Source organism: Umbelopsis ramanniana (genome assembly GCF_025399195.1).
Source record: "Umbelopsis ramanniana AG unplaced genomic scaffold K450scaffold_17, whole genome shotgun sequence".
Taxonomy (NCBI): Eukaryota; Fungi; Mucoromycota; class Umbelopsidomycetes; order Umbelopsidales; family Umbelopsidaceae; genus Umbelopsis; species Umbelopsis ramanniana.
Genome location: NW_026252103.1, coordinates 157213 through 169239, shown reverse-complemented (window position 1 = coordinate 169239; position 12027 = coordinate 157213). Strand labels below are relative to the sequence as shown.

Below are 12027 nucleotides of genomic sequence, written 5' to 3'. Positions count from 1 at the left end.
GTGAAAGCAGAGCATCTTACATGTAAAAGATCAGACAGATAATTCTGGAGAGACTTGTACTGCCACCCATAATCTGTAAAAGACATTCTAGCTACAGCTTGGATCGTCTTCCGTACGTCACTCAATATTGAATTACAAACGAAAGTTGAATTGCAGACACGAGTGAAGCCAAACAATTATCTCTGTTGGCATAATCAATATAAACAAATCAAACAGCCATTTCGCACCAGACGAAGCAGTCGTTGCTACCTGTCAGTCTCCCATATAGTAAATTACATACGACCACAGAGATTCAAATTGTTTTTTATTGAGGCTTGTAATATGAAGATGCCGCCTCGTATATGCACACATGTCGTTCTGTATTTTCTTTGTTATACGGCCAAAACTATACTCTCTTTGCAGCCCGTCTATCCTCCTTAGTTTGAGCCTTGAAACCAGTCTTAATGGCAGTAACTGATCTTGAGGAACCGCAGGCTTCACATTGTACAAAGTACAATCGGTTATCCTTGTGCAGGATAGTATCTGGGGATTTGCAGGTTTTGCAAGTAACATAGTCTACAATATAATGTCGAAGAACGTTCTCAATTTGCTTCTGTTGGAAACGACCCTTGATGATAAGTCGTTGAGCACCATCAACGGATCCGCTGGTACCCAATTCAGCGAACAAGAATTGAATGACGTGTTCTGGATTTCGGTGCATTCTGTTGGGAATTGGCAAAGTGAAGGATTAATATAAGGGCAAGGGAAACAAGATAGCATTCAAAAGAAAATCATACGAACCGCTTGGCAATATCAGCGACGTTAGCAAAGATAGTCTTCTTGTTACCTTCACGATGAATTGATGGTGGAACGATGGTGTATCGCTTCTTTTCACCTGCAAGTTCAGGATTGTTCTGTCGAAGTGTCTTGAATGCACGGCTGAGAAGCTATAGATGAGGAATCCGATGAGTAAAATGAAAGTCGTTATCATATCTGCTGTGCCTTTACAAAAAGGCAGCTGCTCTTACCTCGCTATAGGTGTAATCGCGATCGCTGTTAAGCCATGATTCTTCACCGTCCTTAGCTTTGGCTGTTTCAGCAGCCTCACCAGTGAAAACATCTTCACCATCGGCATTGTCACCAAGTTCTGCCTCGAATTCAGCCATGTTCTTCTTCTTTTTCTTCTTCTTCTTAAGCTCACCAAAGTCAAGGTCCTCATCACCAGCTGCGGCACCTTCTTCAGCTGCCTCTGGAGCATCCTATCACAATGACATTGACCATTAATAATTTGATCTAGCATATATCAAATTGAGAGAAGTAATGCATACCTCGGTCTTGGTCTTCTTCTTCTTTTTCTTCATCTTTAAATCAGCAAACATTTGCTCAGGATCTTCTTCGTCAGCATCTAAATGACCAATGATCGCTTTTTTAATCGCTATTCAAAGAACGTAATATACACTGATCGTCGCTCTCTGTTACCTTCATTGACTTCATTGTCGGGAGTAGCTGTGCCAGAAGGTTGTTCAAGTTCGTCTTCAAAATCAACCTTCTTCTTTGACTTCTTCTTCTTTTTCAAGCTGCTAAAGTCCAGCTGATAACAGGGCAGGTTCAGTACGTAAAGAATCAACAAGACTGTTTACAATAAACAGTGACATACCTCTTCTTCATCCTCGATGGGATCTTGAATTGGGTCTCTCTCGTTGTCAGACATTCTTAGTTAGAGATGAGTGTTTTGAAAGATCTGCGCCTTTTATGAGTCAACTTAACACAATGCGCAAAAGGGAAAAAAATGCTCTTCACGTCATCTAATTTTTGTGAAAAAATTTAATTTATCGAAAAATTGATGGGTTTCGTTCTTTGGTGGCCAACGAGGACGAAAGAATTCGACCTTTATTACCATGAATGACGAGCGATCACCGGTTGAGAACATCAAAAAAGTTGATGCTCTCTTAAATACTGTATGAATAACGAATGTTGCATACTTATGAAAGAAGAGTCTGCCTAATCGTTCACTTATTTAGCTTACTGATATTCGCGCGTCCGTGAAACAGTTGTTCCAAGTAACAACCGAAGAATCACGAGCAATTGACTTTCCACAAATATTCAACGAGAGACTACGTGTAGTCAAAGGTGTCATTGGAAGATTTTCAAGCGAAGCAGAAAGTGCACAAGGTTTGTAGACTTGATGGCCATCATATTGAACCTTCTCTTCGATAAAACTGATATGAATTGATTGCTCAGGAGCTTTAGAATACGCACACAACCTTTCAGCAACAAAGACTTTCGATCTTAGCACCATTGTTGGGTACTTATATGATCAATTGAACAAATTTGAGAGAGATCATGTCGCTAAAACTGTTGTTCATGTGTCGCTAGAGATGAGCCTGTTGACGGCATGGACTTCTTGAACGATGAGATGCAAGTCAATGATGCTGGAGAAAGCAACAAGGAATTTGGTATAGCGCTAAAGAAAAATGCGTCATATCTTTTAAGGTGCGTAAGCTCTGTCATTTACTGTATGAACAAGGCAATGTAACTAATGAAGTCTCCTACACCAGAGAAATGACCACTTCCACACCATATACTCTGAAAAGGCTTAATGATATAACTGACGACAGGGACGCAAAACGAATAGATTCAAAGACGGAAGGAAGCTTGGTATCAAATGGGTACGTTCAGACGGACCAGAATCATCGGATTACAGCAGTTTGTACTTACGGTATATGCTAGGTTGATCAAAGCATTTGTAAATGACTGGATCAAAACAAGTCCAATTTCCAAATATGCGGATATACAATATGCAGTAGAGGAGAGCACTACACTGACTGGATCAGCATGCTGTCTCAAGGTAAATGGAGGGTGAATTGGCCTAAATTAACAAGATTGAGACTGAATATAGCGCTTTTAGATATCCATCCCACACGTTTTATGTGCATATCTGAGCATACAATTCGACGAGGGAAAGCATAGTGTTGTATTCGATAATTTTTGTGTTGTCGCTTACCGGGAAGATGTAAGTTAGTTCCGGCCGGTGCAGTGTACGCTGCTATGCAAAGTTCTCATCCAAACATTTGTTTTCTTTAGAAACCATTATGGGAGCGATCTGATTACGCTGTGTTTGAGAAAATTAATATTTTAGCCATGGAAAAGTTGGATGAGATGGCAAAAAGCAACGCACAAGATGCAGTTTACTCGGTGCTGGTAAGGATATCCGGATAGATCAAGTAAATTTGGGTATACACTTTCTGACGAATACTGTTGCAGAACTGGATTTCAAGTTATAACGATCTGTTCACCGCCACATGTCATAAATGTCAAAAACGATTGCTTTTCAACTCTCCACAGTTTAAGTATTTACCACCAACCCTGCGTATTCTTAAGCAATCGGAAAATGATGAATCAATTGAATGGCTATCATACCATAGTAAATGTATTTAAATAGAAGCACTATAAAGCACTTAAACACCATATTGCGAACAACGAGGAAATGCCTACTAAATGCGTAATACCTTTCAATTGGTTGAAGTGGCCACTTTAATATTATTTTGTCTTTGGAGGCATATCATCCAACCGGTGAACAATATGCGTATCATATGTGTACGCTCGCCAATGTACTGGTTAAATATTTTATTGATTACTGCCAGCCTTTTGTTTTTTGTAAATGACCTCTTCTTTTCCTTCTTTCTGCGCTGCATAGCGAGCAGCGTTAAATAGGAAATCGCTCAATCTGAATATGACCTCATTAGCATAGTACAGCATAAACAGCCAACTTTTCACTCGTCCTTTACCTGTTAAGATATTTTCCTGTGGTGCTATCGGCATCATCTTTATCAATCAAAGGGTGTACTCGTCTTTCTGCGCGACGACAAACTGATCGCGCAATATGCAGACTGGACGCAGCACGTCCACCGGACTGTTCCAATTTGAAATAAATATCAGAACACTATATTCAATCGAAAGTCTCAGCGCGTAAAGATCTTACCGGAAGAATAAAGTTCTTCAATGGTGGAAGTGTTTCGTCCATGTCATCGATCCATTTTTCAAGTTCAGCCACTAAACCACCATCTTCATCAAAGGTAGTTCGAGCTGGGAATACTCATAAGCATAGTGGGCAATTAACATCTCGCCACAAGGAATGGTCCGAACCTTTTCTAGCATCGTTAGAGTGGCCTCTAGGTGTTGCGATGTTTGAGCCAATATCTTGCAGCAAGCATTGGATCTAGGTGAATAACATAGAGTGTCAAAACGCGATGTTGGAGCAACCTTGAATGCTGCTTTTCTGATTTACCTTCTCTAGCTTTTCAGACAAACCATTATTTTGCTCATCGCAGTACTCTCTTGCCAATCTAGATATAAGAATACGTGAGATATATCGTCTCATCATGCCAGACGACAAGGATTTCTTCAACTTACCCAAGATGGGATGTGAGCTCATCCGTAGTACCTACATCAATCAACGTATGAATCAGTCAATTCAGTCATATCACCATAATGGCTTCCAGTGAGTTGCTACCTACCTAGTGCTTCAAATACTTCATCGTTTTTGGGACGACGTTCACCAGAGAATAGCGCTGACGTGCCTATTATGCTGGGTCAGTTCATATTACTCGAACTGGAATACTATTGAAACGTTTCGTCAAACCTTTATCTCCTGTTTTAGTGTATATCTTCATGTTATAGTGACTAAGACACCAAGTAGTGTCGTATGGTGAATAATTCGGACAAGTAGGGATTCCCGAAGTATGAAGATGGTACTACTTACAATGTGCTCGTATGAAATGCAGATGTTAAAAAAAGACGAGGTGGTGGTGCTACAGGTGACAGGTAAATGCGTTTTGAAGAATTGTTTGATAAAGCGACAAAGACAGTACGAGCGGCTTTTATAACATTCATTAGAGGAGGTTATAGTAAGTAGAACACTGCTCCAGTATCTTACTTTTTGACTGACTGAATAACGTGTGGTCACTTTTGGCAAGCGTGCAAAATATTTTTTGTGTGATGGCACACAATACATCTAAAATATTCAAGCGTATCGCGAGGCACCACGGCTTGTCACTGAATAACGGTGTTGTTGCGCTTGCATATCACCATATCAATTAGTGACATTATGATCACTGGTACTGAGAACAACACACTGTAGGAGCATCTAAATTCTATCGTATTGAACCAGGGACCCAAGGATTGGTTGCTGAGGCACATACGTAAATTCATTATGATAGTTTGGAGATACACCAGGGCAGCATTGATACTGGATATTTCGTAAAGAGTACCGCTTTTCATCGATCAGTCACTCGGCAATCTACTGGAACCGGCAAACTTAAAAAACCTCATCACACTCATCCATATCGCTATCCTTTCGCATCCTAAAATTGACAGTCAAGCTGAGATTGTCTTGTCCCTGGAGCCACTTTTTTTCGTTGCTACTCTGACATGTTGCGGCTGCCATTGAGACAAGCTTCAAGACTACCTACGTTGCGTCGGATAGCTCTGGAACGATCGCTACCTGCCACAGTACTGATCACCCACCGACATTCTTCCACTAATGCATCTCTTCCTGACGAAGCGGTATCTCATACTCCGGAATTGATCAACGCTCTGCTGGCAGCAAATCAGCACTTTGTAGAAACCTTTCATGGAGCTGGCCTCCCATGGTGGGCATCCATCATTACCGCGACAGTCTGCCTTCGGTCTGCGTTGACGCTACCCATCGCCGTATACCAGCAACGTGCTGTAGGTCGTATGCTCGCGGTCGCTCCCATAGTTCAAAGTTGGGGTGAGACGCTGAAGAACCAGCTTGCTCGCGAAGGAAAGACGAAAGGATGGGAGTATGAAACGTACAACATAGAACTTCAGAAGCAGGTACGTGTATTGGGATATTTTTCACCTGATGAAATTACCATATTGAATGTTTTCTTCTAGTATCGGGCAAAAGTCAAACAAATTTACAGGCAAAATGATTGCCTGCCAATGAAGAGCTTCTTGCTCCCATGGTTTCAAATCCCTCTTTTTGTTTGCATGTCATTCAGTCTTAGGGGTATGGTCATATCACCCGAGCTAATTGATAGTCTTTCAGCCGGTGGATTTGGATGGGTCACCGATCTGACAACGAGAGATCCAACCATGATCTTTCCTATAGCCATTGGCATGTCCAATTTCTTGAATGTTGAGGTAGGGTAGTTTTCCTGTCATGGGGCCGACTTTTCGTCACTAACACAGCCATGGCTCCCCAGCTCAATTCTATGTATATGCGAGACAAACAGTCATTGCGCCAGAAGGCGCTTCAAAACATATTTAGGGGCATTTCCTTTGCCATCATCCCAATTGCGGCGCAAGCTCCAATGGTAAACAATGTTCCACCGAGCAGAAAGTATGTTGCGTGACCCCAGGTTTCTAACTTCAATTCCATAACAGGCTCTGTCACTTTACTGGACCACTTCCTCCCTCTACAGTGTCGCTCAGAATGTTCTATTCCGAGTCCCAGCAGTGCGAAAAGCCCTCAAACTCCCAATTGTAAATAAACCATCTAACAATGCAACATAGAAATTTTCTGGTCTGACAAAATCAGATGTTATAAAAAAAGTTATTACATATTATGACTGCGCTATTTCTGCAGAGACAGAGTACATGAAAGTAACGGCAAATGTAGCTAGAGTGTTTATAAAAAAGGGCGGAACTTTTTTATCCAAACAAGTTCGTATTGTGAGAGAGTACGTGAGGTTCAGATGGGAGATTGAGGATAAAAGTTGATATGTGAATGGCGTTGATGGTGCAAAATGCTTAGTTGGCGAAGTAGTTGGATGGCACAATTCCAATGGTTCCATCCTGTTTTCTTGCTTGCCACCAATTTCCTTTACACTCGACGACATCCAATGCCTCGCCCTTGGTGAAGCTGAGCTCAGTAGGATCCTCAGGGTTAGCTTGGTCTATTGTATTTTGACGTTCAGTTAGTAAAACGAATTTCACATATCACCATGACACTGAAGTAAGGTGTCTGTAAAGGAGTATTACTTACAAGCATGAAGCGCAGTGACTTGCTGGTTGTATTCCAGGGGAGCTGCGGAGCCAACTCCGCCTGGTGAGGCTGGAGCATTGCCAGCAGGCAATGGCTGAGATGGGTGGTTTGCTTGGTAGACACCACCATTGTGGCCGTTCATCTCGGGGTAGCCAACGGAGCCGACGGGAGCAGAGTGGCCAGCGCTCTTAGTGTCGACAACTTCCTCCTTCTCACCACGGTTTCTAGACAGGAAAGCCATAGGAGTGCCACCATTGAAGGGAGCGGTGGCGGTTGTAAAATTGCTGGATTCCTCGGCTCCAAAAATGAACACCCATAAGAACTGCATAATGATCATTATAATCAATCCAGCGGATAAAGCAGCAGCGGCAGCATTGGAAGAGTAAACGAAAGTTCCGATGCTACCAGTGAGGTAAGAAATGCTGACAGCCAGGAATGCCAAAACCTAAAATCCGCATAAGAAAAAAAAAGGTTATTACTATGTTCATAATGATGCTACGGAAAGGTAACGGGAAACCTACCACCAAGCGGTACATTGGCAACGTGCTAGAAACAATCAAGTAGATAATGCCAAGGTTGAGAATCAACTCGAAGATAATGACCCACCAAGTGGTAGCGACATTGTCGGCCAAAAATGTGCCAATGGCACAAGCAGCACCGAAAGCGATGACCCATCCGACGAGGGAAAGGAGAACAGTTACTGAAAGCAAAGTATTGCTAAGCAGATGGTTGAAATCGATGGCCATCTTGGAATTGAGTTGCAACACGACAGTAAAAAGAGAAGAGGGGAGCTCCAGGGTACCACGAAAGCAATTTTTTATTGAAAATGGGAATGCGTGATCCGCTAAAATCTTCTAAAAATTGTTAAGTCAGCTTCGAAATCCTTTTGTGGCCAAGCCAGAAAATAATAATAATGCCTTACACCGGAACAGAGGCCAAGGTTGCATGTCTATCAGCGTCAAGACGGGGTGCGCCTGGTAGGAAGAGGTTTGAGATTCAGTTTTGGAGTGACTAGCTTTGTCACCATAGCCGAGCCTTAGTTCGATAGGCTCCTATGACATTACGCTTGACCGCCACGCTGTCAAACGCTTTGGTAAAATCATTCATCACACACAGGGGAGGTGAGTGGAAGCATCAAGTCTATCGTTGACAGATATTTTTTACATCGTCATCAAACGTGTACGATGTTTCATCATTTGAGGTGTGAAATCAATCAAGTGGCGCAAGACTTAGTTACCTCCAATCCATAACCAAAATGTTAGCCGTCCAAAAACAAAGGCGTTACCACATGTGCTTACCGCCAAGACGGGTGCAGTTTTAGTTATCTCGTGCCAATACACCGCCATGATCAGTGCTGTAAAGAAAGAATACAACTGTGCTGCTGGCATACCCTCTACACATGGTCGATATACTTTTTTGGGACTTTGATGTTTTGTTGTTTCTTTCTTCAAATTAGAAATGTATCTTGGTCACTGACTGACAAAGCGTGGCAGTTTCTTAAGTATGATAGTTTTCTCAACCCCTTCCTGTGACGGCAGAGTAAGAATATTCACTTTAAACATTGATTTTGCTGCTGGCATGTCCGCTTGACGGCGACCGGGCCGCCGCGGGTATGTCACAAAACTAACTCCATATGTCTGATATAAACCGCAGGTGTTTTTCCTATTATTCTGGTTGAAATAGAGAATGCTCATGTTAGGTTAGCTGTTTTGCCAGAATTCTGGCGTTTTCACCACTTGTCTACGAGCGTCATCGGTCCAGTTCAGTGCTGTCTATAAAGATCGCCCAAATTTGGCTTATCGCATTCAACAACAAAGAGCTATTACATTCCATTGAAATCATACCCTAAACACTGCTGTCAGTTTTCGTATTTTGTTGTTTTATTTAAGCTTTTTTTAACGACATATTTCAACTTTTCTTGTAAGAATCCAAATATATGTTTTGGCTTTCGACGGCGAAAAAATGCAGAACTTGGCAAGTGCGATGAGCGCAGAATTTTTATTTTTGGCAGAAGTGTAAATTTGGTCAAACCGGTTTCTTGTGCGCAGGTCAGGCTTGGCAGGTTTCAAATACTGACTTTTAGAGTAAAGGGATGTTACATAGTATTCTAGAGTGACAATCCAATGTGCCTGTTGGAATGCAGTTGTCATGCAATTCCCCCCTTGTTACTGTCATGACCCTTTCCTAGGGCCAATTGTCCCGAACCTGCGCCTCAGCATTTGCCACACCGCTCCACCATAAACCCCGCGTACTCGCCACACGCTTAGGTTGATGAACATGGCTCTACCACACAATCTAATATCCCGGTTATTCATCAGTGGCATCCAGAATGGCAAACTGCCTCAGGTATACCCCACTTCGGCCGGTGATGCCTATCTTACCAAAGATCACATTGCGCTTGTGATTGCGTCCACTCTGTGTGAAAAGCAAGGTAACCTAACCCGCTCATAACAATTCAGATCAACACGGTCACCATCCACGCAAGACTATTATCACTGATGCAACTTGTAGGACAAACTAGTACATTTGAACTATGCTCTATTCTCAACATTGATAGAGAGCTACTGGACTCTGTGCTAACTGAGTATGAGCAAGAGCGTGCTTGGACAGTCACCAATGATACGATTCTGACGAAGGCGAGGCAAAATTCTATTCTTGAAGACATGGACAAAGATATTACCGAACATGGGTGTGTTTCTATAATTGTCAAAGCCCAAGCGCTTGGCATTCCGTATCAGTTTTTACAAAAGGTACAAGTTGGAATGTGTATAGCGAAGTAGTATTTTTAGCCGAGTCTTGGCTAACTTCACCTGTTTTAGCTAGCAGACTCGGGGATAGCCGATGGCCGTATTCATGTTCACGATACCTTTAGCTCATCGGGATTGTTATTGAGTGAAAATTATGTGGAAGATAATGAACGAAGATTGAAGGACATACTTGCTAAAGTCACAGAGTAAGTCTAAACTTCGTCATCCGTCCTATGTATTACACCTCAGATCATTCACATTGCAAGATAGGCCACTGTCGATGCAAAAAGTACAGAAAGAGTCGGATATACCTGCAGCTGTGTTTTATGGTATGTACAAATTGACATCGCACATTTCACCAGATTACTTTAAGTTCAACTGTCGTAGATTTGTTTGAACACATTCTCAAGGGCGAGGAAACAAACGGATTCGTTCGTGGAAGAAGAGAAAATGCACTTTTTGTGCCAAATGTCTATCGGGATGGCCAAGCGTTAATGATCCGCGAATTTGTAGAATCAAACGATTGTATAGGTCCGTGTACTCACATAACTAGTGAATCCCATTTCCAGACTTCTGATGAACTTGATTTACAGACTATCAGCGACTGAATTCATACCATTTGTATAATGTGACCCCAAAAGACTTCCTAGTCAACCATTTCCCGGACATTCAACTACTTGATACCTGCGCTGTCACATCGAATATCAAACTTATTATTAAGGCCGAAATAGATGAAGCGCTCGGTAGTGATCATTGGATCAACGTCGCGGTAAGCGTGCATGTATGCTATGGAACGGTCTTTTCAAACGAAACCTAACGATGTGATGTAGAATTTGGTGTCGCCAATTTTGGCACCTTCGGACATATCCATGCTAATTGCGAATATCACCGATGAGAAAAATGACCCTCGACTGGTTCGATTGGGCCAAACCTATGTTACGACAACGGAATGGGTGAATAAATCATACGAATCACTTCGCTCTGTCCTGGAACGCAAAGCTCTTGGAGTAAGAAAAACCAAAGCTGACGAGAATGGCATACAGAAGAGGCAAAAGGCAAAGCGAGGACGACAATTATCACAAGAGCAAGATGAACTTGCTGAAGATGAGGTAAGCTCTACGTTGTAACTTATGGAAATGCGCTTTTTGTCTCATTACTTTTTGCAGCTTTTGGAAGGGCTATTGAGGAATACGGATGTCAAAACAGATCCAGATTTTGCAACACTTGTCATTGAACATCTGATGCCTAGAGCGAAGAGAGATTATGCCAATATGATTCTGTCAGTATACTTGCCAACAACACAGTATGGGAACGAGAAAAGACTCCATGCGCAGAGATTTGAAGATCTTCTTGCTGAATTTCGGTGCCGTTTCCAACTCTTCCTCAAAGCAACGGCAGTATTTGAAGGTATACATATATGACACGTAGTATGAAATGGCTGAACGTAGGCACTCATGATGAACTAGATCCTAGCACTCAAAGCAATTTGTCCAAACATTCACTTCGAACTCTTGGCGTTGAACTTGTGGACATGATCCTGACGTACCGGGCATACATTGACCAACGCAAGTCGTTTGTTCCAGCACTTGATCAAGACAAGGATATACCGTGGAATATCCATTTAGACGACACACAGCGAGAAGAACTTCTCAAAGGCATGGGTGCCGAACATCGTATGGATGCTGAAAAGGCACGCTCCATTGCAATGGCCGGAAAGGTAAATGTCATTCATTATCGAAGGGCGATGTCTATCCATGCAAATTAAGGTATTTATGCATGTCACAATAGCCTAGTGACGAATTCATCAGCCTGGTAAACAAGTTGGCCAACCTTGAAGGCGGAGATAGCAACACGGCGCAGCTGGAATCGAAATGCTCCAGATTCATCAACAGTAACCTTGTCCAACAACTCAACAATACAGACAGTGACAATGCGGCAAACGCTCCCTTAATACTGCACCTCACGGTTCTCATATGCTTCCAAGCTGTGTATAAGCTTCCGTTGCATGCCTCGGGCAAATTTGTGCCAAAAATTATTCGCCAACTCACACCGAGATTACGGTCTGATGACCGCTCAGAGGAAGCTACTACCATTGAAAGCTGCCAACAGGCCATATTACGAGCACTGGGGGCCAATAATGTATACACCGATGAAGAGCTGGTCTTAATCCGATCCACCAAGGCATTAGGAATCTGTTTAGTGAAAGAGAAGGAATAAAAAGGGTGGCTTTCCTACGTTATATTGCGCTTGGTGATGGTCTTTTCATGTAGATGAAATATCTCCTCGCAT

General features: G+C 42.4%; 8 protein-coding genes across 8 annotated transcripts; 3 read left to right on the top strand and 5 right to left on the bottom strand.

The window, feature by feature from the left end:
- Window positions 1-243: 243 nt before the first annotated feature.
- Window positions 244-1708, bottom strand: K450DRAFT_234342 (uncharacterized protein). The gene is made up of 7 exons (XM_051587905.1): window positions 1637-1708; window positions 1459-1525; window positions 1308-1384; window positions 1147-1238; window positions 1008-1048; window positions 781-926; window positions 244-701 (listed from the first exon to the last, which is right to left on the bottom strand). The coding sequence occupies exons 4-7, from the start codon at window positions 1235-1237 to the stop codon at window positions 386-388; spliced, it is 594 nt and encodes a 197-aa protein (XP_051446042.1). The 5' UTR covers window position 1238; window positions 1308-1384; window positions 1459-1525; window positions 1637-1708; the 3' UTR covers window positions 244-385.
- K450DRAFT_234335 (uncharacterized protein) lies at window positions 1193-1726 on the bottom strand. Its single transcript, XM_051587904.1, has 2 exons — window positions 1637-1726; window positions 1193-1570 (listed from the first exon to the last, which is right to left on the bottom strand). Exons 1-2 carry the CDS (start codon window positions 1688-1690, stop codon window positions 1415-1417), a joined length of 210 nt encoding a protein of 69 aa, XP_051446041.1. The 5' UTR covers window positions 1691-1726; the 3' UTR covers window positions 1193-1414.
- A 150-nt stretch (window positions 1727-1876) lies between these two features.
- On the top strand, window positions 1877-3706 carry K450DRAFT_234332 (uncharacterized protein; the record flags this gene model as incomplete). Its single annotated transcript, XM_051587903.1, has 9 exons — window positions 1877-1937; window positions 2001-2151; window positions 2221-2284; window positions 2356-2472; window positions 2538-2648; window positions 2710-2827; window positions 2888-2992; window positions 3064-3180; window positions 3244-3706. Coding segments are annotated over 9 exons (1018 nt in total), but the record flags the coding sequence as incomplete, so codon positions are not given.
- K450DRAFT_234330 (uncharacterized protein) lies at window positions 3403-4706 on the bottom strand. The gene is made up of 8 exons (XM_051587902.1): window positions 4622-4706; window positions 4497-4559; window positions 4393-4423; window positions 4268-4325; window positions 4126-4198; window positions 3962-4065; window positions 3768-3892; window positions 3403-3706 (listed from the first exon to the last, which is right to left on the bottom strand). Exons 1-8 carry the CDS (start codon window positions 4650-4652, stop codon window positions 3607-3609), a joined length of 585 nt encoding a protein of 194 aa, XP_051446039.1. The 5' UTR covers window positions 4653-4706; the 3' UTR covers window positions 3403-3606.
- Window positions 4707-5274: 568 nt separating this feature from the next.
- On the top strand, window positions 5275-6902 carry K450DRAFT_234320 (uncharacterized protein). Its single transcript, XM_051587901.1, has 4 exons — window positions 5275-5838; window positions 5899-6147; window positions 6210-6320; window positions 6391-6902. The coding sequence occupies exons 1-4, from the start codon at window positions 5410-5412 to the stop codon at window positions 6517-6519; spliced, it is 918 nt and encodes a 305-aa protein (XP_051446038.1). The 5' UTR covers window positions 5275-5409; the 3' UTR covers window positions 6520-6902.
- K450DRAFT_279425 (uncharacterized protein) lies at window positions 6497-7789 on the bottom strand. Its single transcript, XM_051593331.1, has 3 exons — window positions 7513-7789; window positions 6992-7436; window positions 6497-6902 (listed from the first exon to the last, which is right to left on the bottom strand). Exons 1-3 carry the CDS (start codon window positions 7735-7737, stop codon window positions 6757-6759), a joined length of 816 nt encoding a protein of 271 aa, XP_051446037.1. The 5' UTR covers window positions 7738-7789; the 3' UTR covers window positions 6497-6756.
- Window positions 7790-9051: 1262 nt separating this feature from the next.
- K450DRAFT_234313 (uncharacterized protein) lies at window positions 9052-10954 on the top strand. Its single transcript, XM_051587900.1, has 7 exons — window positions 9052-9422; window positions 9503-9741; window positions 9811-9944; window positions 10009-10067; window positions 10126-10269; window positions 10332-10507; window positions 10569-10954. The coding sequence occupies exons 1-7, from the start codon at window positions 9263-9265 to the stop codon at window positions 10863-10865; spliced, it is 1209 nt and encodes a 402-aa protein (XP_051446036.1). The 5' UTR covers window positions 9052-9262; the 3' UTR covers window positions 10866-10954.
- A 426-nt stretch (window positions 10955-11380) lies between these two features.
- K450DRAFT_234301 (uncharacterized protein) lies at window positions 11381-11993 on the bottom strand. Its single transcript, XM_051587899.1, has one exon. The coding sequence runs from the start codon at window positions 11850-11852 to the stop codon at window positions 11487-11489; it is 366 nt and encodes a 121-aa protein (XP_051446035.1). The 5' UTR covers window positions 11853-11993; the 3' UTR covers window positions 11381-11486.
- Window positions 11994-12027: the final 34 nt, after the last annotated feature.